Here is a 26,367-nt window from a genome sequence, read left to right as displayed (position 1 = left end):
GAGTGGAACAGAGAACGTAGACGTAGGTTTCTTCCAGGATGGACAACAACGCCGGTCACTCTGGGGACCCGGCTTCTATTCTCTGCGGCGTGGCTGGCTCTGACTTTGGCCACGACCACCTTCCACAATCCTCGGGAAGGATCTGGATGCTAACCACGTGACCACCCCTAGCCCCCACCCGGGCCCCTTTGTAGACTTAACTGGTTACGTGTCAATTCGGGTCAACCAGAGTGCCATGGCCTTTAGTAACCTCATTCCTACGGCCGACACTCCCACACCATGTCCTGTAGGGCTGGCACTGCACGCCAAGCGTGGTGCCATTCAGCGCTATCAATCAGCACTCACCGGGCCCCTCTAGGGCCGCTACTACACCCACACCGCTGCGATGTCCGTGGTGTCGTTACACCGCACGCCGTGCCTCTCTAGGCCGGTACTGCACAGGGACATCCCGCGATGTCACTACATCTGTATCCCTGTGTTTGTTTATGGGTCTCTATTCATCTCTGTCTATCTCTATGGATATCTGTGTATCTCTGTGCATTTTAATGGGTATCTGAGTATCTCTATGGGTCTTTGTGTATGTCTGTGTATCTCTATGATCCTCTGTGTGTCTCTATGAGTATCTGTGTATCTTTACGTATCTCCAATCATCTTTGTTTATCTCTCTGTATATCAATGGGTCTCTGTATCTCAATAGGTCTCTCTGTATCTCTATGTGTCGCTACGTATCTCTATTCATCTCCAAGAGTAAATATCTACCTTTATGCGTCTATGTATATCTATCGACGTGCATGTATCGCAATCAGTCGTTATGGGTCTCTATGTAGATGTAAAGTAGTAACTTGGCGGGAGACGACTCTGACGGGTAGCACACATTTTATTAACACCAACTTATTTTACACGGGTGGCAACTGCCACATAACCCACGAGGTTCCCCTGGCTACACCCACACGGGCTCTTACGCCCCGTAGCTTCTCGGAACCCACCCGGCTGGGTTATTAGTCTCGACCCTGGGTCCCACAGCCTCGTCCCACATGGACGCCAGGCCACGGGTCCCACAGCCTCGCCTCTGAGCCGCACAGGGTCCCGGCCCTTACAAGGACAGCGGGGCTAGGGGTCTCAGGGCCCTATCTCTTCAACTCCGTCTTCGATCTTCAGCTGGTAATAACTCTCCGAGTGCTCTCGTGCGTCCCCCTTTATAGTCCTCCATGCGGACGTCGCTGAGAGCACCCACCCCAGTTGACCAATCACTCAGCGCGCTGCCCACGATCCTGTTTCCCATATCGTGTCAACGCGCACAACCACGCACCCAGTGCCGCCCCATGATCCATCACTGTCGGCGTGCGTCAACACCCCCACACTCGATGTAGCCACGCCCGGCGCGCGCACACACACACCCCCACCTTGTCAGCGCGCACCGCCACTACATAGACATATGGGTCTCAATGTGTCTATGAGTATGTTGATACAGCCAGACAAACCAAATAAACACGGAACTTGACTCCCAGACTAACAATAGCAGTGGGACGTTTAGACGGCGATAGAATATCATTGGTACAGCTGTGTTCATTCAATTAAGGGTGAGCGGTCAGGTGAGTGAGTGAGTGGGTGAGTGGCTGGGTGAGTGTGTGGTTGGTGGGAGAGTGGCAGAGTGGCTGGGTGGGTAAATGGATGAGTGGGTGAGTGGCTGGGTGAGTGGGTGAGTGAATGAGTGGGTGAGAGAGTGAGTGAGTGGGTGAGTGGGTGAGCGAGTGAGTGAGTGGATGAATTGGTGAAAGTCTGAGTGGGTGGGTCGGTGAGTAAGTGACTCAGTGGGTTCGTGAATGCGTGAATGGGTTATTGAGTGGATGATCTAGTGAGTGAGTGGATGAGTGAGTGAGGGTGTGGGTGATTGAGTGAATGGGTGAACGGGTGAGCGGGTGGATGAGTGAGTGGATGAGTGAGTGAGTGGGTGAGTGAGTGAGTGAGTAAGTGAGTGAGTGGATGAATGAGTGAGTGGATGAGTGAGTGAGTGGATGAGTGATTGAGTTGGTGAACGAGTGAGTGCGTGAGTGGGTGAGCGGGTGAGTGAGTGGGTGTGTGAGTGAGTGAGTGGATGAGTGAGTAGATAAGTGAGTGAGTGGGTGGGAGAATGGGTGGATGAGTGGATGGATGAGTGGTTAAGAAAGTGGTAGGGTGAGTCGGTGGGTGGGTGAGTAGGTGATTGACTGAGTCGGTGAGTGAATGGGTGGGAGGGTTAGTAGATGAGTGAGTGAGTAGATGAGTGAGTGAGTGGGTGAGTGAGTGAATTGGTGAATGGGTGAGTGGATGAGTGAGTGGATGAGTGAGTGAGTGGAACAGAGAACGTAGACGTAGGTTTCTTCCAGGATGGACAACAACGCCGGTCACTCTGGGGACCCGGCTTCTATTCTCTGCGGCGTGGCTGGCTCTGACTTTGGCCACGACCACCTTCCACAATCCTCGGGAAGGATCTGGATGCTAACCACGTGACCACCCCGAGCCCCCACTCGGGCCCCTTTGTAGACTTAACTGGTCACGTGTCAATTCGGGTCAACCAGAGTGCCATGGCCTTTAGTAACCTCATTCCTACGGCCGACACTCCCACACCATGTCCTGTAGGGCTGGCACTGCACGCCAAGCGTGGTGCCATTCAGCGCTATCAATCAGCACTCACCGGGCCCCTTTAGGGCCGCTACTACACCCACACCGCTGCGATGTCCGTGGTGTCGTTACACCGCACGCCGTGCCTCTCTAGGCCGGTACTGCACAGGGACATCCCGCGATGTCACTACATCTGTATCCCTGTGTTTGTCTATGGGTCTCTATTCATCTCTGTCTATCTCTATGGATATCTGTGTATCTCTGTGCATTTTAATGGGTATCTGAGTATCTCTATGGGTCTTTGTGTATGTCTGTGTATCTCTATGAGCCTCTGTGTGTCTCTATGAGTATCTGTGTATCTCTACGTATCTCCAATCATCTTTGTTTATCTCTCTGTATATCAATGGGTCTCTGTATCTCAATAGGTCTCTCTGTATCTCTATGTGTCGCTATGTATCTCTATTCATCTCCAAGAGTAAATATCTACCTTTATGCGTCTATGTATATCTATCGACGTGCATGTATCGCAATCAGTCGTTATGGGTCTCTATGTAGATGTAAAGTAGTAACTTGGCGGGAGACGACTCTGACGGGTAGCACACCTTTTATTAACACCAACTTATTTTACACGGGTGGCAACTGCCACATAACCCACGAGGTTCCCCTGGCTACACCCACACGGGCTCTTACGCCCCGTAGCTTCTCGGAACCCACCCGGCTGGGTTATTAGTCTCGACCCTGGGTCCCACAGCCTCGTCCCACATGGACGCCAGGCCACGGGTCCCACAGCCTCGCCTCTGAGCCGCACAGGGTCCCGGCCCTTACAAGGACAGCGGGGCTAGGGGTCTCAGGGCCCTATCTCTTCAACTCCGTCTTCGATCTTCAGCTGGTAATAACCCCCCGAGTGCTCCCGCGCGTCCCCCTTTATAGTCCTGCATGCGGACGTCGCTGAGAGCACCCACCCCAGTTGACCAATCACTCAGCGCGGTGCCCACGATCCTGTTTCCCATATTGTGTCAACGCGCACAACCACGCACCCAGCGCCGCCCCGTGATCCATCACTGTCGGCGTGCGTCAACACCCCAACACTCGATGTAGCCACGCCCGGCGCGCGCACACACACACCCCCACCTTGTCAGCGCGCACCGCCACTACATCACCCCCTACCACATAGCTCGCAGCCGACCTGGCTGCTAAAAAAATGTATTTCCCTCCCCCCTTTAGTGTGTGCCCCGTAACACCAGCAACAATCACAACAACACAACACAATAAGAACTCCGCCATCCGTAAGCAGAGCATACCACCGCAACAACAAGAACAATATGTACAAACGGCGAGCGACAACAATAAACGTATATACAAAAATGACTCGTGCAGCGTCCCTTCATTTCCGACCACCCCTTGCACGGGGCAATGTAGCGGGCAGAAGGGGAACGTGGCGCCGAGTCGCAATCTCGGGCCCCCCCTCTTTTTTTTTTTTTTTCAGGAAAAGTGGCGTGTCTTAGCACGAGTCCGTCTGGCCGGTCCGTCGTACGGCACCAGACGCGGTTGACCGTCCGGTGGCGCCGGCAGTCCAGGGAGGCACGGGGCAGGCATTGTAGATCCGCGCGCGCCTCGGGGTTCCGGCTCTCGGCGGTCAGCAGCCGTCAGGTCCGCGACACCTGGGAGTAGGTCAGGCGGAGACACGTGAGGATCAGACTGCGACACCTCCCACCCCGAGCCGACGGCCCCATCACACGCTCGGTCGTTACGGCACAAAGGGAGGTCATGGGTTGCCGCGAAAGGTTTCAGCCGGGAGGGGTGTACGTACCAACGGCGTTTTCCCCATTTAATCTGGATACACTGGGGTCGCGCAATACGCACGATTTCCACAGGTCCCCTCCATGGTCTCAACAATTTAGGGGACGTAGCCAACGGTGCATGTGGGCAATGCAGCCAGGCCTTATCGCCTGTTTTCCAATCGTGCGTATACACTTTTCGTTCATGCAACCTCTCGTTAGCGACCTGGCGCGACCTCGAATTCAACCTCGCAGCCTCTCGCGCTTCAGCCAGTTTGGCGATATTAAATTTGATGTGGTCGGCCAATTTGTATTTCGCACGTGGCTGGGAAATCCCCAGTTGGACATCCATAGGCGGATCAGCCTCCCGCCCATACATGAGAAAAAATGGGGAAAACCCCGTTGCCGCATGGGGGGCCATTCGATAGGCCGCGAGTACCCCAGGTACCTGCAAGTCCCAATCAACCTGATCGTTGCAGACCTGTTGGCACAGCATAGAAGTAATCGTCCTGTTTAGACGTTCAACCATTCCATCAGTCTGCGGGTGGTACGGGGAGGTACGCACTTTTTTTGTACCCAACAGGTCGCACACCTCGCGCAACAAAACGCTCGAAAAATTATTTCCTTGGTCCGTCAGCAAGTGTTCGGGGGCGCCTTTGTCCAAAACATAGCCCTGGACAAAGGCGTCCGCCACCGCCGCAGCCGACTGGTTGGCGAGTGGCCACGCCATGGGCCATCGGGTGAAGTATTCTACGCCAACCAGCAGGTATTTGTTACCCCTAGGTGTAGCGGGAAAGGGCCCCAGAATGTCGAGCGCAACCAGTTCGTTCGTGCGCGAAACCTGAATGGATTGTAGCGGTGGATTAGCCGCTATTTGTGGCGGTTTCCTTCGAGCGCACCCCACACATCCCTTGAGGATGTTTGCCACGTCGCTCCCCATACCCGGCCAGTAATAGTCCCGTTGGAGTAGGGCGAGCGTTTTGTGAAATCCCAAATGCATGAGTCGTTCGTGAGCAGCCAAAACGACCCTACCCCGCATAGCAGATGGCACAACGAGCGTATGGCGCCGGGACATATTGTCCCACTTCATCAGGAGGCCCTGTCTGACCACCCATGAACTGACCCGCGTTTCCCCCCCCCCCGGGAGCCTCTGCCTTCCGACGCAGCGTGAGTAGGGAGCTGTCGGCCATTTGGAGACGGCCCCACTCGGTAAGAGGCAACGCGAGTAACGAGTCCCCGCCCGTAGGAGCGGCGGGCGCATCGACCTCCGGAGCGTCAGTGGCAGCGAGCAAAACTTCCGCGGGGACGGTGACAGGGGGTTTACACCGCGCCGATCCCAGAAGACACGCGCATTCCGAGCGAGGCGACAACCGCGACAAGGCATCCACATTCGAGTGCCGCAATCCCTTTCGGTAAATCGTCGTGAACTGGTAGTCTTGGAGGACCTCCAGCCATCGGGACAATTGGCCGGAGGGTTGCGCCACCCGCATTGTGTACTGGAGAGCCGCGTGGTCTGTACGAACAGTAAAATGACGTCCGTAGAGATACGGCCTGAATTGCTGTATAAAAAAAACGATCGCTAGCAATTCACGACGTGTCACACAGTAGCGTTGTTCCGCAGGTGACAGAACTCTACTACCGTAGGCGACCACCCGTTCGACCCCCCCGACCACCTGTGAGAGCACTCCCCCGATACCCGTGTTACTGGCATCCGTGTCAAGCAGAAACGGTTGCGTGAAATCGGGGTAACACAAGGGAGGAGCCCGCACCAAGGCGTCCCGAAGGGAGCAGAACGCAGCCTCCTCCTCTGAGCCCCAGTGAAACCTTACCCCTTTAGCCGTCAAAGCGTGTAGGGGCCTGGCTATGGTGGCAAAATGTTCGACAAAACGGCGGTAGTATTAGGCGAATCTTATGAAGCTGCGGACTTCAGTGACTGAGGTTGGCGTTGGCCATGAGCTGACGCAGTGCGTCTTAGCAGGGTCTGTGGAGATCCCTGAACGGCCAACAATATGCCGCAAGTACCTGACCGATTCCCGAAGCAGGTGACATTTAGCCGGTTTAAATTTTAATTTAGCGGAACGCATCCTGAGGAACACCCCTCTCAATCGCTGGAGGTGCTCCTCGAAAGTCCGGTTGAAAATGATGATATCATCGAGGTAGATCAAACAGGTGTCCCATTGGAGTCCTGACAAAACCAATTCCATGAGCCTCTGGAACGTGGCGGGAGCAGAATGTAAGCCCATGGGCAATCGATTGAATTCAAATAGGCCTCCTGGTGTCCGGAAAGCGGTCTTAGGTTTAGTTTCCTCATCGAGGGGCAATTGCCAAAATCCCGAAAGCAGGTCAAGCGTTGAAAAATACTGTGCTCCCGCCAAGGCATCCAGCGACTCATCCATCCTGGGGAGTGGATACGCGTCTGCCATTGAGATTTTATTTAGGCGGCGAAAATCCACACAAAACCGCAAGGACCCGTCCTGTTTTTTAACAAGGACGATGGGAGCACCCCACGGACTGGAAGAGGGCGAAATGATGTCGGCAGCCAACATGTCATTAACAGCCGATCTCACATGCTCCTTCTCGGCTGGGCTGAGCCGGAAGGGATTTTGCCGAATAGGGGCCGCATCACCGGTCGCTATGTGGTGGCGCAACAAGTCCGTGCAGCCAATATCGTACTTGTGTCTGCTAAAAACGTCAGCGAATTCGAGTAGCAGGGCCCCTCAACGCTCCCAACTGCACACTAGACAAGTCACTAGACCCAGCACACAACGAGTCCAACCATTCTGTCCCCTCCTCCAATGGAGGATGCGTATCGAGGCTAGAGTCGGCATGCGCAACGAGCTGTTCGTCGACGGGTAGCGGCGCCGCGTGAGCCAGCACCGTGCCCTGTGTAATAACAGCTGGCCGCGACCCCGTATTCAGAACCATAACGAACGGATCCCTGTCCGCCCGCACCATGGTCTGAGCTACCGCTAAGTCGAGGCCCCCAACAGCTCTGTTTGACGGCCCCAACAGAACACCTTGTTCCCCTGCGTCAATCCCGAGGGGTTTTCGCAACCGAAGGGGTACCAACATTTGCGATCCCGGGGGCACCCGCACAGTCTGAGTTGCCAGCGCCTGAACCGTTGCACAAACCGTGCGTATTTTGGTAGGACTCGTTAAAAATGCAACCCGCCGACCCGATGGAAGCTCAATGCAGGCCTGATCAATGAGAATTTTAATGGGCATTTTAGCCAGAAAGTCCGTACCCAGTAAACAAGGCACTGCCAGAGACGATGACACAAAAATGGGACCCGCCAATTTGATATCACCAATACAAATAGTCGCCCGAATCTGTCCGATGATTCCCAAAGATCCCCCGTTTGCCGCGTAAAACGGTACGTCCACCGGAAGAAGGGGTCGGCATTGGACGGGAAGGATGTTATAAATAAGGTCCGAAATGATAGTGGCCGACGCACCCGTGTCCACCAGCACCCGGACCTCGACCCCGTCAATAAACCCCGTTACTACGGACGACCCGGCCGACGCAGCCACTATCCTGTGGGCCAACTCGGACCATTTGACTGCGCCCGGGCCGTGTACGAACCCCCCTCGCCGAACCGAATCCCCGGTACCCATACGCGGTCCCCCCACCGCGAAGCGGCGACCCGAGTGTGCCGTGTATGTGGACCAAGCGTGTGGGGTGCCGCGACTTGCCGGGGTTAGCTGGGATGACTTGGGGCCTTGGTCGTCGTCCGGACGTGGTCCCGTGGCGCGCTGACGCGGAGCCCGGCACCCGGACGCGACGTGACCCCGGAGGCCGCAGTTGTAGCACAAGACGAGGGACGTCGTAGGTTTCGGTTGCTCCAGCTTGCGGGATCGTACGGGCGAACGACCTCCCGATCTCCACTCCCCCGGTCTTGACACGGTGAAGGCCTCCTCCCGAGCCGTAGCAGTCTGAGGCTCGGCGACCGTCGCGGCTGGTGTCGCGATCCCGCCAATGCACAGATGACCGTCCGCTTGCGCTTGAGGACCTCGTGTGCGTGAATACTTGTCGCAACCCCCAAGGAGCAGATGTCCATCTCGTCCGCCGTATTGATGGGCACTCCCAGACCGTGAGCCAACGCCAGCAGCTGCTCTGTCACCATGGCGTCCTTCTCCTCCTTGTCCATGCGGGGAAAAGCGGCGTCCGCCAGGGCGAGCAGCGACGTGCGATAGGCGAGCGTAGTTTCTCCATCCACCTTACGCCGTTCGTAAAACTGGTGGCGACAGGTCGAGGGCGGTCCGAACACCTTAGCCATGAGATGTAGCGTGGCCTGGAGCGTTGAGCGGGACGACCTTGGGGCGGATGTGAAGGCCGCAAGCGCGTCGTCGTCGAGCGTCTCCGGCAGCGCGCGTAGGGCAGTGGTGTCGGACCACCCCGACATCTCCTGATGCGCGAGGAACCTTCGTTGGAAGGCCCCCCAGTCGCCCCCGTCCGCCTTGAACGCCGTGAGCGCGGGCAGTCTTTGTTGGAAGACCTGGTCGTCGTCCCCCGATAAATGCTTTTCCCGCGCACCGCTGTGGTCAACGAAAATGTCGGCTCCGTCGGCAGGCGCATGGTGGAGAGTTTCGGCGCGCGCCAATGATGCGGGCTGTGTAGAGTGGAGGTCCCCGACCACGTGGTGTCCACGCTTCCCGCCAATGGATGGTGGACCCTCGAAAATGGCGCCAATTTCAAAACTTTCGGCGCGAAGCGCGTTGTGGCGGGATCCCGCCGGCCGCGCTCCCTCCTCCAACCTCGTAGTCGTCCTCCCGCCTCCTGAAGCAGTGATTTCTGACAAAATTGAAGCTGCGGCAAGCAGCAACTCCGCCAGGCGAGAGTGTGCATCCTGAAGGCCGGTGTTGGAGACGAGCGGAGCGTCGGCCATCGCCGCGAGGTGCTGCATCGGCGGCATCTCATCGTCCTCGCCTCCCGAGGCTTGTGGCTCCGGTACGCCGTCGTCTTCCCGATCTCGCTCGTGGGTATGGGTAGTCTTCCTAGTATCCATCGTTTTAGAAGACAGGTTCACTTCTGACACCAGTTGTAAAGTAGTAACTTGGCGGGAGACGACTCTGACGGGTAGCACACCTTTTATTAACACCAACTTATTTTACACGGGTGGCAACTGCCACATAACCCACGAGGTTCCCCTGGCTACACCCACACGGGTTCTTACGCCCCGTAGCTTCTCGGAACCCACCCGGCTGGGTTATTAGTCTCGACCCTGGGTCCCACAGCCTCGTCCCACATGGACGCCAGGCCACGGGTCCCACAGCCTCGCCTCTGAGCCGCACAGGGTCCCGGCCCTTACAAGGACAGCGGGGCTAGGGGTCTCAGGGCCCTATCTCTTCAACTCCGTCTTCGATCTTCAGCTGGTAATAACTCTCCGAGTGCTCTCGTGCGTCCCCCTTTATAGTCCTCCATGCGGACGTCGCTGAGAGCACCCACCCCAGTTGACCAATCACTCAGCGCGCTGCCCACGATCCTGTTTCCCATATCGTGTCAACGCGCACAACCACGCACCCAGTGCCGCCCCGTGATCCATCACTGTCGGCGTGCGTCAACACCCCCACACTCGATGTAGCCACGCCCGGCGCGCGCACACACACACCCCCACCTTGTCAGCGCGCACCGCCACTACATAGATATATGGGTCTCAATGTGTCTATGAGTATGTTGATACAGCCAGACAAACCAAATAAACACGGAACTTGACTCCCAGACTAACAATAGCAGTGGGACGTTTAGACGGCGATAGAATATCATTGGTACAGCTGTGTTCATTCAATTAAGGGTGAGGGGTCAGGTGAGTGAGTGAGTGAGTGGGTGAGTGGCTGGGTGAGTGTGTGGTTGGTGGGAGAGTGGCAGAGTGGCTGGGTGGGTAAATGGATGAGTGGGTGAGTGGCTGGGTGAGTGGCTGGGTGAGTGGGTGAGTGAGTGAGTGGGTGAGTGAATGAGTGAGTGGGTGGTTGAGTGGGTGGGTGGTTGAGTAGGTTAAGGACTGATTGGGTAAGTGAATGGGTGACTGGTTGAGTGGGTGGGTGGGTGAGTGGATGAGTGAGTGAGTGGATGACTGAGTGAGTAGATGAGTGAGTGGGTGAGTTGGTGAGTGGGTGGGAGAGTGAGTGAGTGGTTGGGTGAGTAGGTGAGTGACAGAGTGGGTGAGTGAGTGAGTGAGTGAATGAGGGAATGGGTGAGTGGGTGAGTCCATGAGTGAGTGAGTGGATGAGTGAGTGAGTAGATGAGTGTGTGGGTGAGTGAGTGAGTGGATGAGTAGGAGAGTGAGTAAGTGGGTGAGTGAGTGGGTGAGTGGGTGAATAGGTAAGTGACTGACTGGGTGAGTGATTGAATGGGTGATTGGGTGAGTGGTTGGGTAAGTGGAAGAGTGGGTGGGTGAATGGGTGAGTGGGTGGGAGAGTGGGTGGGTAAGTGAGTAGATGAGTAAGTGAGTGCATTAGTGGGTGAGTGAGTGAATTGGTGAGTGGATGAGTGAGTGGATGAGTGAGTGAGTGGAACGGAGAACGTAGATGAAGGTTTCTTCCAGGATGAACAACAACGCCGGTCCCTCTGGGGACTCGGCTTCTATTCTCTGCAGCGTGGCTGGCTCCGCCCTTGGCCACGACCACCTTCCACAATCCTCGGAAAGGATCTGGATGCTAGCCACGTGACCACCCCTAGCCCCCACTCGGGCCCCTTTGTAGACTTAACTGGGCACGTGTCCTCTTGGGTCAACCAAAGTGCCATGGCCTTTAGCAACCTAATTTCTACGGCCGGCACTCCAAAACCATGTCCTGTCGGGCTAGCACTGCACGCCAAGCTTGGTGCCATCCAGCGCTATCAATCAGCGCTCACCGGGTCCCTCTAGGGCCGCTACTACACCCACACCACTGTGGTGTCCGTGGTGTCATTACACCGCACGCCGTGCCTCTATAGGCCGGTACTACAAACTGACTTCCCGCGATGTCATTACATCTGTATCCCTGTGTTTGTCTATGGGTCTCTATTCATCTCTGTCTATCTCTATGGATATCTGTGTATCTCTGTGTATTTTAATGGGTATCTGAGTATCTCTATGGGTCTTTGTGTATTTCTGTGTATCTCTATGGGTCTATGAGTATCTCTATGGGTCTATGAGTATCCCAAAGGGTATCCGTATATCTCTGTGTATCTCAATGGGTCTCTACGTATCTCTATTCATCTCTAAGAGTATCTATCTACCTTCACGTGTCTATGTATATCTATCGACGTGCGTGTATCTCTATCAGTCGTTATTGGTCTCAATGTGTCAATGAGTATATTGATACAGCCTGACTAACCAAATAAACACGAAACTTGACTCCCACACTAACAATAGCAGTGGGATGTTTAGACGCAGATAGAATATAATTGGTACAGCTGTGTTCATTCAATTAAGGGTGAGCGAGCAGGTGAGTGAGTGAGTGAGTTTGTGAATGGGTGAGTTGGTGAGTGAGTGGATGGGTGAATGGGTGAGTGGGTTAGTGGGTGAGTGAGTGGGTGGGTGAGTGAGTGGGTGGGTGGGTGAGTGGATGAGTGGTTGGGTGAATGGGTGAGTGGGTGGGTGGGTGAGTGAGTAGGTGGGTGAGTGAGTGATTTGGGTGAGTGGGTGGGTGAGTGGATGAGTGAGTGGATTAGTGAGTGAGTGGGTGAGTAGGTGAGTGAGTGGGTGAGTGAGTTGGTGGGTGAGTAGGTTAGTGATTGGGTGAGTGGGTGAGTGATGGAATGGGTGAGTGAGTGGGTGAGTAGGTGAGTGAGTGGGTGAATGGGTGAGTGATGGAATGTGTGAGAGGGTGAATGGATGAGTGGATGGGTGAATGGGTGAGTGTGTGGGTGATTGAGTGGGTGGGTGGGTGAGTGAGTTAGTGAGTGGGTGGGTGGCTGGGTGGGTGGGTGAGTGAGTAGGTTGGTGGGTGAGTGGATGAGTGAGTGTATTATTGAGTGAGTGAGTGAGTGGGTGGGTGGGTGAGTAGGTGAGTGGGTGGGTGAGTGGGTGAGTGATGGAATGTGTGAGAGGGTGAATGGATGAGTGGGTGGGTGAATGGGTGAGTCGGAGGGTGATTGAGTGGGTGAGTGAGTGGGTGGGTGGCTGGGTGCGTGGGTGGGTGGGTGAGTGAGTAGGTGGGTGAGTGAGTGGTTGAGTGAGTCAATGGGTGAATAAGTGAGTGGGTGAGTGGGTGGGTGGGTGAGTGGATGAGTGCGTGGATTAGTAAATGAGTGGGTGGGTGAGTCAGTGGGTGAGTAGGTGAGTGAGTTGGTGAGTAGGTGAGTGATGAAATGGGTGAGAGGGTGAGTGGATGAGTGGGTGGGTGAATGGGTGTGTGATTGAGTTGGTGGGTGAGTGAGGGAGTGAGTGGGTGGCTGGGTGGGTGGGTGAGTGAGTGAGTAGGTGGGTGAGTGAATGAGTGGTTGAGTGAGTGAATGGGTGAATGAGTAAGTGGGTGAGTGGGTGAGTGGATGAGTGAGTGGATTAGTAAGTGAGTGGGTGGGTGAGTAGGTGAGTGAGTGGGTGAGTGAGTGGGAGGTTGAGTAGGTGAGTGAGTGGGTGAGTGATGGAATGGGTGAGAGGGTGAGTGGATGAGTGGGTGGGTGGTTGAGTAGATGAGTCAGTGAGTGAGTGGTTGGGTGGGTGAGTGGATGAGTGAGTGGATTAGTGAGTGAGTGGTTGGGTGAATCGGTGAGTGGGTGAGTGTGTGGGTGAGTTGGAGAGTGGGTGAGTGGGTGAGTAGGTGAGAGACTGAGGGGGTGAGTGAGTGAATGGGTGAATGGGTGAGCGGGTGAATGGGTGTGTGCGTGGGTGAGTGGATGAGTGAGTGAGTGGGTGAGTGAGTGGATGAGTGAGTGGGTGAGTGGACGAGTGAGTGAGTGGGTGAGTGAGTGAATGGGTAAGTGGGTGGGTGGGTGAGTTGATGAGTGAATTAGTGGACGAGTGAGTGGATGAGTGAGTGATTGGGTTAGTGAGCGAGTGCGTGAGTATCATTGGTACAGCTGTGTTCATTCAATTAAGGGTGAGCGGACGGGTAAGTGAGTGGGTTGGTAAGTGGGTGGGTGGGTGAGTTGGTGAGTGAGTGGGTGAGTGGGTGAGTGATGGAATGGATGAATGGGTGAGCGGGTGGGTGGGTGAGTGGTTGAGTTAGTGAGCGGATGAGTGAGTGGGTGGGTGAGTAGATGAATGATTGAGTGTGTGAGTGGTTTAGTGAGTGGGTGAGTGCGTGGGTAAGTGGGTGCGTGAATGAGTGAGTGAGTGGGTGAGTGAGTGGGTAGGTTAATGGGTATGTGGGTGAATTTATGAGTGAGTGAATGGATGAGTGGGTGACTGGGTGAGTGCGTGGGTAAGTGGGTGAGTGAGTGAGTGGGTGAGTGAGTGAATGGATGAGTGGGTGAATGGGTTAGTGAGTGGGTGGGTTAATGGGTATGTGGGTGAGTGGGTGGATGAGTGAGTGAGTGTATGAGTGGGTGAATGAGTGGGTGGGTCGGTGAATAGGTGAGTGACTGAGTCGGTGAGTGAGTGAATGGGAAAATGAGTGAGTGGATAGGTTAGTGGATGAGTGAGTGGGTCAGTGGACGAGTGAGTGAGTGGGTGAGTGAATGAATGGGTGAATGGGTAAGTGGGTGGGTGGGTGAGTGGATGAGTGGATGAGTGAGTGATTGGGTTAGTGAGTGCGTGAGTAGGTGAGTGAGTGAGTGGGTGGATGAATGAATGACTGAGTGGATTAGTGGGTGGGTCGGTGAGTGGGTGAGTGAGTGGGTGAGTGAATGGGTGAATGGGTGCGTGGGTGGGTGGGTGAGTGAGTGAGTGGGCGTATTACTTAAAAATAATCTGCTTGCAGTAGTGGTACTAATAATAGTAGCAGCGGCAGAAGCAAATCATCATCTCACCCATCACATGGTACCACGCGTATCCGTGGTAGTAGTACACGTTCCAGTCGTCGGTTCTCGCCCATGCGTAGAGGTCTCCACTCGACGTTGCGGCACCCCGACCTCGGCCACCGATCGATATCCGATCAAACATCGCCCCCATCGATCGCCAAGAGCAACTGGACCAGATTTTGACGTCTCTGTCGCTCCCAACGCCGATGAGGATCCCGCCGGGGGACGCGGAAACGTCCTTGAACTTGTCGCTGAAAGGAGTAGTGCAGACCAAGGCGGCTGTGGGGAGACAAAGATGGGTGGGCCGGTGAGTGAGTGGGTGAGTGGATGGGTGGTTGAGTGGCTAAGAGAGAGATGCGTGTGAGCTTGGCGATTGCCTAGCCTCAGATATCGGAGGAAGTGGCCAAACCCTGTGCGTGGGTGGGTGGATGAGTAAGTGGGTGGGTGAGTGAGTGATCAGTGGGTGAGTGAGTCGGTGATTTGGTGGGTGGGTGACCGAGTGGGTGAGTAGATTTGTGAGTGTGTGAGTGGGTGGATGAGTGGGTGGCACCTTCACCTCCATCACCACCACCATCATCATCGATACTACCACCACCAGCACACTCACCATCAACCTCTGTTGTAAAGATGAAGAGAGATCCCACCATTATCATCATCACCACCATCACCACCATCATCACGACCTCAAGATAATGTTCCAGAAGGGGCTAGATAGCTGAGGGTTGAGAATGCCATCGATGTTCTCGAAGGGCTAGAGAAATATCCAGACTTATATAGATGCTTGCAATGCATGGAAATATATGTTAACTGTTTCCGTTCATACTGAGTAAATATTAACAATTGAACCTAGGTGTCCAATAGCGCACATACACATAAACATTTCAACCTATACACACACACACGTACGTATACAAACAAAGACAAATATCCCCCATATTGCCTTATAAGACTAAGGGGGTCAAGTGCTGTTAGCGAGTAGCCATTGAAGGCTACCCGCACTGTGGCACACACAGAGGGGGTGGGTGGCCAGCACCACGCACGTCCGGCCGCCTTTGTCTCAGTGGCGATTTTTACTACACCACTACTGCACGGGGAGGGGGGTGTACTCATTTGAGGCTGAGTTGACTTAGGGGAGGCCCGGTAGAGATTCAGATAATACTCTTCCTGGGTAGTAAGTGTTATTTCCTAATTGCTTATGCCTCAAAAGTATAGAAAGTCGCTATTTTTGCCGACAAATCTTGCGTTAGTGACCAGGACATTGATATTTTAAAATGTACCTATTTTCAAGGAGAAAAAGGGCGAATGTGTGTCTTTTCGTTCACACAAAGTTAGAAAACAACAACATATTAATCAATATTTTAATGTATTTATACTAAAGTAATACAAAAATGACTACAAAAGATGTGTTAGACACCAAGACGCACTACCACAGGCGGGGCTGCCCACGGCGGACAAGAGTTCTCTGTAGGGAGGATCAATCTCGAAAAACTACTCACTTCTAAATCTTTTGTAGTCATTTTCTACACTTTTTAGGCATAGGCAATTACGAAATAACACTTACTACCCAGGAACAAATATTGTGTTACATAGTGTAATCATCAACGCCGGTGTTGGCTGTGATCGGGAATCGAACTCGAAGTCGCCGGATTCGTAGCGCGGTGCGGCGCTAACCGCTACCACACCACCGCTCCCCACGGTGGGTATGGTGAGTACAGTGGGTATGGTGACTACAGTGGGTGTGGTGACTACAGTGGGTGTGGTGAGTACAGTGGGTATGGTGAGTACAGGGAGTATGGTGAGTACAGTGGGTGTGGTGAGTACAGTGAGTGTGGTGAGTACAGTGAGTGTGGTGAGTACAGTGGGTATGGTGAGTACAGTGAGTGTGGTGAGTACAGTGGGTATGGTGAGTACAGTGAGTGTGGTGAGTACAGTGAGTGTGGTGAGTACAGTGAGTGTTGTGAGTACAGTGAGTGTGGTGAGTACAGTGAGTGTGGTGAGTACAGTGAGTGTGGTGAGTACAGTGGGTATGGTGAGTACAGTGGGTATGGTGAGTACAGTGAGTATGGTGAGTACAGTGGGTATGGTGAGTACAGTGAGTGTGGTGAGTACAGTGGGTATGGTGAGTACAGTGGGTATGGTGAGTACAGTGTGTATGGTGAGTACAGTGAGTATGGTGAGTACAGTGGGTATGGTGACTACAGTGGGTGTGGTGAGTACAGTGGGTATGGTGAGTACAGTGAGTGTGGTGAGTACAGTGAGTGTGGTGAGTACAGTGAGTGTGGTGAGTACAGTGAGTATGGTGAGTACAGTGAGTGTGGTGAGTACAGTGAGTGTGGTGAGTACAGTGAGTGTGGTGAGTACAGTGGGTATGGTGAGTACAGTGAGTGTGGTGAGTACAGTGGGTATGGTGAGTACAGTGAGTGTGGTGAGTACAGTGAGTGTGGTGAGTACAGTGAGTGTTGTGAGTACAGTGAGTGTGGTGAGTACAGTGAGTGTGGTGAGTACAGTGAGTGTGGTGAGTACAGTGGGTATGGTGAGTACAGTGGGTATGGTGAGTACAGTGAGTATGGTGAGTACAGTGGGTATGGTGAGTACAGTGAGTGTGGTGAGTACAGTGGGTATGGTGAGTACAGTGGGTATGGTGAGTACAGTGTGTATGGTGAGTACAGTGAGTATGGTGAATACAGTGGGTATGGTGACTACAGTGGGTGTGGTGAGTACAGTGGGTATGGTGAGTACAGTGAGTGTGGTGAGTACAGTGAGTGTGGTGAGTACAGTGAGTGTGGTGAGTACAGTGAGTATGGTGAGTACAGTGAGTGTGGTGAGTACAGTGAGTATGGTGAGTACAGTGGGTATGGTGAGTACAGTGAGTGTGGTGAGTACAGTGGGTATGGTGAGTACAGTGAGTGTGGTGAGTACAGTGAGTGTGGTCAGTACAGTGGGTGTGGTGACTACAGTGGGTGTGGTGAGTACAGTGGGTATGGTGAGTACAGTGGGTGTGGTGAGTACAGTGAGTATGGTGAGTACAGTGAGTGTGGTGAGTACAGTGAGTGTGGTGAGTACAGTGGGTGTGGTGAGTACAGTGAGTGTGGTGAGTACAGTGAGTGTGGTGAGTACAGTGAGTGTGGTGAGTACAGTGGGTATGGTGAGTACAGTGAGTGTGGTGAGTACAGTGAGTGTGGTGAGTACAGTGGGTGTGGTGAGTACAGTGAGTGTGGTGAGTAGAGTGAGTGTGGTGAGTACAGTGAGTGTGGTGAGTACAGTGGGTATGGTGAGTACAGTGAGTGTGGTGAGTACAGTGAGTGTGGTGAGTACAGTGGGTGTGGTGACTACAGTGGGTGTGGTGAGTACAGTGGGTATGGTGAGTACAGTGAGTGTGGTGACTACAGTGGGTGTGGTGAGTACAGTGGGTATGGTGAGTACAGTGGGTGTGGTGAGTACAGTGAGTGTGGTGAGTACAGTGGGTATGGTGAGTACAGTGGGTATGGTGAGTACAGTGAGTGTGGTGAGTACAGTGAGTATGGTGAGTACAGTGAGTGTGGTGAGTACAGTGGGTATGGTGAGTACAGTGGGTATGGTGAGTACAGTGAGTGTGGTGAGTACAGTGAGTGTGGTGAGTACAGTGGGTATGGTGAGTACAGTGAGTGTGGTGAGTACAGTGAGTGTGGTGAGTACAGTGGGTATGGTGAGTACAGTGGGTATGGTGAGTACAGTGAGTGTGGTGAGTACAGTGGGTATGGTGAGTACAGTGAGTGTGGTGAGTACAGTGAGTATGGTGAGTACAGTGGGTATGGTGAGTACAGTGAGTATGGTGAGTACAGTGGGTATGGTGAGTACAGTGAGTGTGGTGAGTACAGTGAGTATGGTGAGTACAGTGGGTATGGTGAGTACAGTGAGTATGGTGAGTACAGTGGGTGTGGTGAGTACAGTGGGTATGGTGAGTACAGTGGGTATGGTGAGTACAGTGGGTATGGTGAGTACAGTGGGTATGGTGAGTACAGTGAGTGTGGTGAGTACAGTGGGTGTGGTGAGTACAGTGAGTGTGGTGAGTACAGTGAGTGTGGTGAGTACAGTGGGTATGGTGAGTACAGTGAGTATGGTGAGTACAGTGAGTATGGTGAGTACAGTGAGTGTGGTGAGTACAGTGAGTGTGGTGAGTACAGTGAGTGTGGTGAGTACAGTGGGTATGGTGAGTACAGTGGGTATGGTGAGTACAGTGGGTATGGTGAGTACAGTGAGTGTGGTGAGTACAGTGGGTATGGTGAGTACAGTGAGTGTGGTGAGTACAGTGAGTGTGGTGAGTACAGTGAGTGTGGTGAGTACAGTGGGTATGGTGAGTACAGTGAGTGTGGTGAGTACAGTGGGTATGGTGAGTACAGTGAGTATGGTGAGTACAGTGGGTGTGGTGAGTACAGTGAGTGTGGTGAGTACAGTGGGTATGGTGAGTACAGTGGGTATGGTGAGTACAGTGAGTGTGGTGAGTACAGTGGGTATGGTGAGTACAGTGGGTATGGTGAGTACAGTGGGTATGGTGAGTACAGTGAGTGTGGTGAGTACAGTGGGTATGGTGAGTACAGTGGGTATGGTGAGTACAGTGAGTGTGGTGAGTACAGTGGGTATGGTGAGTACAGTGGGTATGGTGAGTACCGTGAGAGGTGAGAACCGTGGGTATACACTATGCACTACACTATATACTACACTATATACTACACTACTATATACTACACTATATACTACACTATACACTACACTACTATATACTACACTATACACTACACTATACACTACACTATATACTACACTACTATATACTACACTATACACTACACTATACACTACACTATACACTACACTATTACACACTACACTACTATACACTTCACTACTATACACTATACTATACACTACAATACACTACGAACATCCTTTGCCTGTGTCAAAATACAAGAATACGTTTTTACTCTTTTGTCTGGTTCAGCAGTTCCACTACTGGATTATTTTTTCCACCTGAGGACGATCGCTTGTGTTGCAATCGAAACGTCGTGATATATTATTTTTATTTAATTTTTCTACCTACGTGAATTTACCGAAAGAGGCAAAGAGTAACAAAACAGGTGTTAAGATGTTAAAACACCAAACTGAAACCTTTTGCAAAGAATCGTGTCTGCATTAACCACAGACACTTGTGGTGAAAATACAAACAAAAACATGCTCTGACAATTTATGCATTGTCTTTGAAACTGATTGGTCCACAACAGAGACAGCTTTCCTTAGAGCCTAGTCTCAAACAGTGTTATACCAGAGGATTCCAAAAGGCTCTAAAGAAAGCTGTCTCTGGTGTGGACCAATCAGTTTCAAAGACAATGCATATGTAGTGACTGGCAGCGTCACTACTGAATGTATACACACGCACACGTGTGACGTCACTATGCGAGGGAGCGTCACTACCCCGCGGGTCTACGCACACACGCATGACGTCATCCCGTCTGGAGGTGGGAATGACGTCAGGGCTGGTTGAGGACTCGGGAGGCCGGGGGTGAGGCAACAGGGGGTGGTGTGAGGCCGTGGCACTCTGTGTGAACCCGGCCGCACACGTGACCGAAATCCGGACCGAAACTCAGTGGGGGCCGGGGCCCCGAGGGGCACCTCAGGGGGCACGTGGGCAGCCAAGGGGCTTCGAGAGGGTTCTCGAAGGGAGGCGTGACCAGGTGGAACCTGGGCACGCCGAGGCCCATATAAGCAGCCTCATTTCTATGTTCGGGGCTGTTCGTGTCAAGAATGGAAGAGGCATCGTGAAGACATATCCAGAGAAGAGTCAAGCCTCCAGTCAGCGAACCAGCCAGTAGGCCTCCTGGCTGAGTTCCGCTCATGTACCTGAGAGTCAGTGGCTAAAGAGTGCTGGTGTGTATTAGTTAGAATAGGCCGATGGTCACCACCCTATGTCTATTAAGAGTTGAGTTAATTAATAAATAGTTTTGCCTCCCAAGAGTGGTGTGCGCCTGATTGAGCCCATTTCACATATGTCGTGGCATTGTTGGTCGCGATCGCCACTATTCATAGCCGGTAGTACTGGCCCCGTCTCAACAGGGGGCGGAATGGAGGCTGAGCCGGCTCGGTAGATGAAGTCGGGCCGTTGGGCCCAGGTAATCCCTGGGGTACAGACCCCAGACCCCAAGAAGGCGTCTGAGGGATGACTTCACACTCCAGGTCCCTCGGGAAGATTCCAGAAGGAAGGTGTGGCTAGGGGCGGGGTGAACTGGGACTGTGTATAAAAGCCGGGTCCCTGAACGGGCCCGGCACTTGTCGTCCACTCGAGGACTCAAGAAGCCACCTGGAAGACCTGGAGCCGGAGGCCGGACCCGAGGACCCTGGCTGGGTCAGGTCAGGTTAGCCTCCCTCGGTCCTGCGAGCAGGAGGACCCTTAGTGGACAGCTCTCCCAGTGTGTAGGGCACGCGAGGGAGGAAGATAAACCTCCTTAGGATATTGGGTGAAAAGGGCCGTTATTTTATTTATTTTTATTACAAATGTTACGCGAGCGTGAGTGAGGTTTAGCCGCTCAGCTCTGGGCCAATCAGACGCCCGGAGTATTGGGGGTGGGGCCCAGTAATGTGGGCGTATGGGGAGGTCCGCCGCCCACCTCCGGTCCAATCGGATGCCCGGAAGATCAGGCGCGGGACCTAGGGGCGGAGCCGGAGGCACGCGAAGCGAAGGGCGTAATCTGGAAGGTTCGGAAAGGGCGTGGTGAAGGGTGGAGACAGGATGACGTGCGAGGGGAATATAAGGGGGATCCGGAAGAGACTCGTGGTCAGTTGGTGTAGTCACAGAGTGGGACCACGTTGGGTTGTGGGGCGTCTCCTGCGCCATCAGCCACGTGGCTGGAGACGCCTCTAAGTACAGGGTTATTGTAGCGGGGGGGTGGGGGGACTGGTAGCGGCCCAGCCCACAGCCTCACCCATCTGGGCAATCTAGGCAAGGCCAGGAGCTCTGCACGTGACTAGGCCTCTCTGTCTGGTGAGGACTTTGTGCTATAGAGTCGATATATACTGCTACTAGCGGGAAATACCCAGCGTTGCCCAGGGCAAAAATTGATTTTCAAACTTCTGAAAACTTAAAAACATAACATACAAATGAAAATAAAACTCATTTAAAATTAAACCCGAGCATGACAAGAATCAATTTTTTAAATCGCGCAAAGGAATCAAAAGTTGTAGATTACTTTAAAATCGTCTTGAAGCGACGACGCGCAACAGAAACATCCTGGATAAACCAGTAAATAAAAAAAATAACGTATTACAACGCTGTGTGCTCAAATCCCAGTGTGATGCAAGTTAAACAATAACAACCATAAGATAGATTAACCATATGTTTTCTAAATCACCAAAATAAAGCGACAAACAATGTAACAACAGTCATCATAGGAACTGTGATTCTCATTTAACAATAAACGATGTAATAACATGTACGACCAAACTTACAGCCATAGCTGGCAGCATGACACTCCCAGTGTATGATGTGTGAGTGAGTCAGTGTATGATGTGTGAGTGAGTCAATGTGATATGAGTGAGTGTTTCACGGCCTCCTCCCCGCCATCACTGTATGCTAAACATTTCGAACAGAGACACAGATTCACAAATTTGCCTTTATATATGTAGAGGTATATTTGTGCATGGGCACGGATGGCTAACAAACACAAGGGGCGTGGTTAGAGCCGTACACAGAGGAGGTGCTCACACCGACGTCCGCACCTGCATCCCCCACGGGCCCCTCCCGGGGGGCCGAGTACTATAAAAGGTGGTGAGCCGGAGGGCTCGAGGTCGAGTATTAGCTTAAACCAGCGAAGACTGAAGACCAGCTAGAATAGGCCCCGGAGCTCCCCTGGCTTGCTGTCCTTGTCAGGGCCGACCAGGGCAAGCCGGTGGCGTGGCCCCGAGAGCCCAGACTGACGTTCTTATAAGAGCCGGTCTGGAGACTCAGGGTGCCGGGATCCCAGCTTGACCAGGGCTGGGATAGGTAGCCTCCCCTAGCTCCGTAGTGGAGGACTTGGGCGTAGGTTAGCGGGGTTAGATGTTGTGTCTCCCTGTAGCCGAGTAAAGGGGACGATATCCCCTTTAGTACTGTGTGTACCCGTTACTGTGCACAAGTTGGTGTTAATAAATAAGTGTGCCTCCGACCCCGTCGTCAAGCCTCCTGAATACTTACTACATATATAAGATAGATAGAGTCAGCATGTACTACTGTAGTGTAAGCAGGTACCACCACAGTCAGTATGCACTGCTGTAATCATAGCAGGTACCACCACAGTCAGTATGCACTGCTCTAATCATAGCAGGTACCACCACAGTCAGTATGCACTGCTGTGTGTCTACCTGTATCACTCGATGTGTGTGTAAGTCAATGCGTGTGGGTGAGTCGTTATGTGTGTGTTAATCTATGTGTGTGTATCTAAAGTAGATGTCTGTGTGTCACAGTCCATATGTGTATGTGTGTGTAGGGCAATGTGTGTGTCAGTCTATGTATGTGTGTGTAAGTCCATGTGTGTGTATCTTAGTCGATATGTGTGTGTGTAAGTACATATGTGTGTTTATGTTAATGTGTGAGTCCACATATGTCTGTGTGTGAGTCGATGTGTGTGAGTCGCTGTATGTGTGTACTTCGATATATGTGTGTGTAACTCCATGTGTGTGTACCTAAAGTGGATGTCTATGCGGGTGTGAGTCCATATGTGTGTGTGTAAGTCCATGTGTTTGTGTGTGTGAGTCGATATGTCTGTGTGCGTCAGTCCATGGGCGTGTGTGTTAGTCGCTTTGTGAGCGTGGCTCCATGTGAGTCAGTGTAAGTCCATTTTTCTGCGTGTCTGTAGGTCCATCTGTGCGTGTGAGTGAATGTGTAGTGCCTGAGATACGCGCTACATGCTGAAGTCGGCGTACGCGCGCATGGCATACAGTGGGAGCAAACGAGTTCGAGGTGTTGTTGTTGCTAGGCGTGAGGAGAGGGCCGGAAACGGGTAGGGAGCAAATAAGGACACAGGGCGCTGATTGGCTGGGAGTTGTTGTAGTCGAGATGTGGGGCCATGCTGTCTGAGGACGGTAGCAGGTGGCAGGGAGCAATTAAGGATGGAGGGCGTTGATTGGCCAAGAAGTTGTTGTTGTCGCTAAGTGGCGCCGCATTGTCTGGGAAAACACGGCGGGTGCCAGTGGGGGCTAAGGGGCGACGGGTGTCGCGGGGGATGGCACCGATTGATTGGATTCATTGGCTGGGGGATAAAGAGAAGGGGTTTCGAAGCAGACGGGAGTTCACGCCTGAGAGTGGAGAAGGATGTGAGAGCCGAAGCAGCGGAGCCAGAGGGAATAGAGATGTGTGCGGTAGCAGTAGAAAAATGTACGGTAGCGGTAGAGAAGTGTATGGTAGCAGTGGAGAAGCAGATGGTAGAAGTGGAGAAGCATAAGGTAGAAATGGAGAAGCCAGCAGAAGCGGCTGGAGTGTGACGGCAAAGCCAGCAGAGAGTGGCTGGAGAGTAGCGGAGAAGCGGATAAAGATACGGCTGAGTGTGACGGGAGAGCCAATAAAGAGCAGCTGAGTGTGACGGGGAGAGGGGAGAGGTGAGTCGAAGGAGGAGTGATGGGGAGCGAGCGATGCCGGTGGAACGCGGCGAGCGAGCGGAGAACGCGCGAAAGAAACGTTGATCGGTGTTAGCTGGAGGAATGTTGATCGGTATTGGTGAAATAAAGGAAGAGGAAAAGCAAGAAGCTATCGTGTCAAGTCGAGCACTACCAATGTATGTGTGTTATTGACCTGCTCAATGCCTATGATACCATCAGTAGGCCTGGCCTCTGGGTTATTCTTCATACTTTCGGAGTCCCTCACCCTTTGCTCACGATCCTTAAGGACCTTCATGATGGTGAGCGGCCTCACGTCAAACTACGTGGCCGTCAGTCACAGCCATTCCCTCTACACCTTGGGGTGTGACAGGGATGTCCTCTGGCTCCCACATTATTTAACAGTTTTTTTGACCACGTACTTCGCGAAGCCTTCAATGGTTGTACCGGAGGAATTACCATATGGTACAAATACCTTGGGAGGCTGATCGATGCCCGAGTGCTATCAAGGTATGGCTCCCTATTGCTCAAGCATGTTACGTGTGCTGATGCTCTGCTCACTCAGAGGAGGAGTTGGAGGCACTGCTGCAGAACCTGGAGCTTGCCACTAAGAGGTGGGGCCTTACCATCGGCCTCACCAAAACTAAGCACCTGCCTGGGTATTTTGTACCATCGGACAATGCACTCCCACAACTCACAATTGCTGATGCCGCAGTTGTGGAGAGATTGGAGAGATTCCCATACCTGCCCAGTGTGCTCATGACAGGCTCCGGTTTAACACCAGAGCTCTCACTCCAAATCAGTCGAGCGCCATTATGTTTTCATCGGCTGTGTTATGCTGCCTTTTTCGCCCGGGAAACGCCGGGTACTTACCGCTAGTTGAAGAATAAACATATTGCCTCCAGAGAAGCCTCCTTGTATTTGTAGAGGTGTAATTGTGTAGATGTATGGGCACGGATGGGTAACAAGCACAAGGGGCGTGGTTAGGGCCGTACACAGAGGAGGTGCTCACACCGACGTCCGCACCTGAATCCCCCACGGGCCCCTCCCGGGGGCCGAGTGCTATAAAAGGTGGTGAGCCGGAGGGCTCGAGGTCGAGTATTAGCTTTAACCAGCGAAGAGTGAAGACCAGCTAGAATAGGCCCCGGAGCTCCCCTGGCTCGCTGTCCTTGTCAGGGCCGACCAGGGCAAGCCGGTGGCGTGGCCCCGAGAGCCCAGACTGACGTTCTTATAAGAGCCGGTCTGGAGACTCAGGGTGCCGGGATCCCAGCTTGACCAGGGCTGGGATAGGTAGCCTCCCCTAGCTCCGTAGTGGAGGACTCGGGCGTAGGTTAGCGGGGTTAGACGTGGTGTCTCCCTGTTAGGCGAATGAAGGGGATGATACCCCTTCAAGTGCTGTGTGTACCCATTACTGTGCACAAGTTGGTATTAATAAATTAGTGTGCCTCCGACCCCGTCGTCAAAGCCTCTTGCAACTTACTACATCTGGGGTCAGAAGTGATCGTGCAACAATGGACACACGAAGGACGACACGTACCAGGGAGTCGGAGATGGAGGACACCTCGGCTGACTCGGCACCAGAGATGGCCGAGGTCGGATCCGAGCAGCCGGGGCCGAGTACACCCGCGCCGCTACGACAGGAAGGGTGGGATGCGTCGGCCGAGGGACTTCGGCTGGCTCACTCCCGCCTGGCGGAGCTGCTCTACGCTGCGGCCGCCACGTTGGAGGAGATCACGCAGCTGGGGGCTGGAGCGGCTGCGCGGGACGACGACGGCAGCCGACGCGCGGCGCCATTTCCCGCCACTCTGACGCGGCTCGCGGTCAAATTTCCCGCCATCGCTACAGTGGGTGCAGAGGGCGGGGCCGGCCCGCGTCAGGTGACCGCCGAGGGCCAAGCAGAAGCCATGACATCATCAACACCGGCCAGCGCGTCAACAACGGAGTGACCGGCGATGCCATACGCGCAGCCCGCCCACACTGTACAGAGCGCCGGGAACGACGGAGCGCGATCCGCAGCCACGGACGTAGCGTTACAGCAGCGACTGCCGCCTCTCAAAGAATTCGTGGGCGCGGACGGGGACTGGGGCGGCTTCAAGAGACGGTTCATCGCTCATCAGGAGATGGCGAACTGGACGGACGCCGAAGCACTACGCGCGCTGCCGGCGATGCTGGACAACGACGCCCTGGCTACCCTCACCTCGGCGCCTAAGGAAAAGCACGCCACGCTGCACTTGGCGCTGCAGCTGCTGTCCGCTGTCTACGGCCCGCCTTCGGACTGCAGGCAGCTGTTCCACGATCGTCATCGGGGCGCCACCGAATCGCCTCTGGCTTTCCGGATGGCTCTCCTGGCCCTGGCGAAGGCAGCTTTTCCGCGGATGGACGAGGAGGGAGTGGACGCTATGGTGGCAGAAAAGCTGTTGCTACTCGCGGACGAGCTGGACGTCGCCGTCTTGGCTCAGGACGACACAGAGATGTCTTCCTTGCTGGTCGCGCGCCACATCCACGGGG

General features: G+C 53.6%; 1 protein-coding gene across 3 annotated transcripts in view; it reads right to left on the bottom strand.

Annotated features, from left to right (window-relative positions):
- The window catches only part of LOC133339346 (uncharacterized), a 37,259-nt gene extending 22,257 nt beyond the window's left edge, over nucleotides 1-15,002 (bottom strand). For 2 of the 3 annotated variants that reach the window (XR_009754711.1, XM_061547472.1), the window contains exons 1-2: nucleotides 14,870-15,002; nucleotides 14,272-14,541 (exon numbers count right to left, since the gene is read on the bottom strand). Coding sequence is in view for 2 of the 3 variants with exons in the window: in XM_061547472.1 (XP_061403456.1) it covers nucleotides 14,272-14,541; nucleotides 14,870-14,939 (340 nt within the window). In the remaining variant the exon portion in view is untranslated. The remainder of the gene's footprint in view (nucleotides 1-14,271; nucleotides 14,542-14,869) is intronic. The other variant, XM_061547473.1, reaches the window with a different exon arrangement.
- Between the last annotated feature and the right edge of the window lie 11,365 nt (nucleotides 15,003-26,367).

The sequence above is a fragment of the Lethenteron reissneri genome, unplaced genomic scaffold (assembly GCF_015708825.2).
Source record: "Lethenteron reissneri isolate LAM-NWPU_2019-01 unplaced genomic scaffold, ASM1570882v1 scaffold_1845, whole genome shotgun sequence".
Taxonomy (NCBI): domain Eukaryota; kingdom Metazoa; phylum Chordata; class Hyperoartia; order Petromyzontiformes; family Petromyzontidae; genus Lethenteron; species Lethenteron reissneri.
The sequence above is the reverse complement of the archived record's forward strand: the minus strand, read 5'-3'. Positions and strand labels throughout refer to the sequence as shown.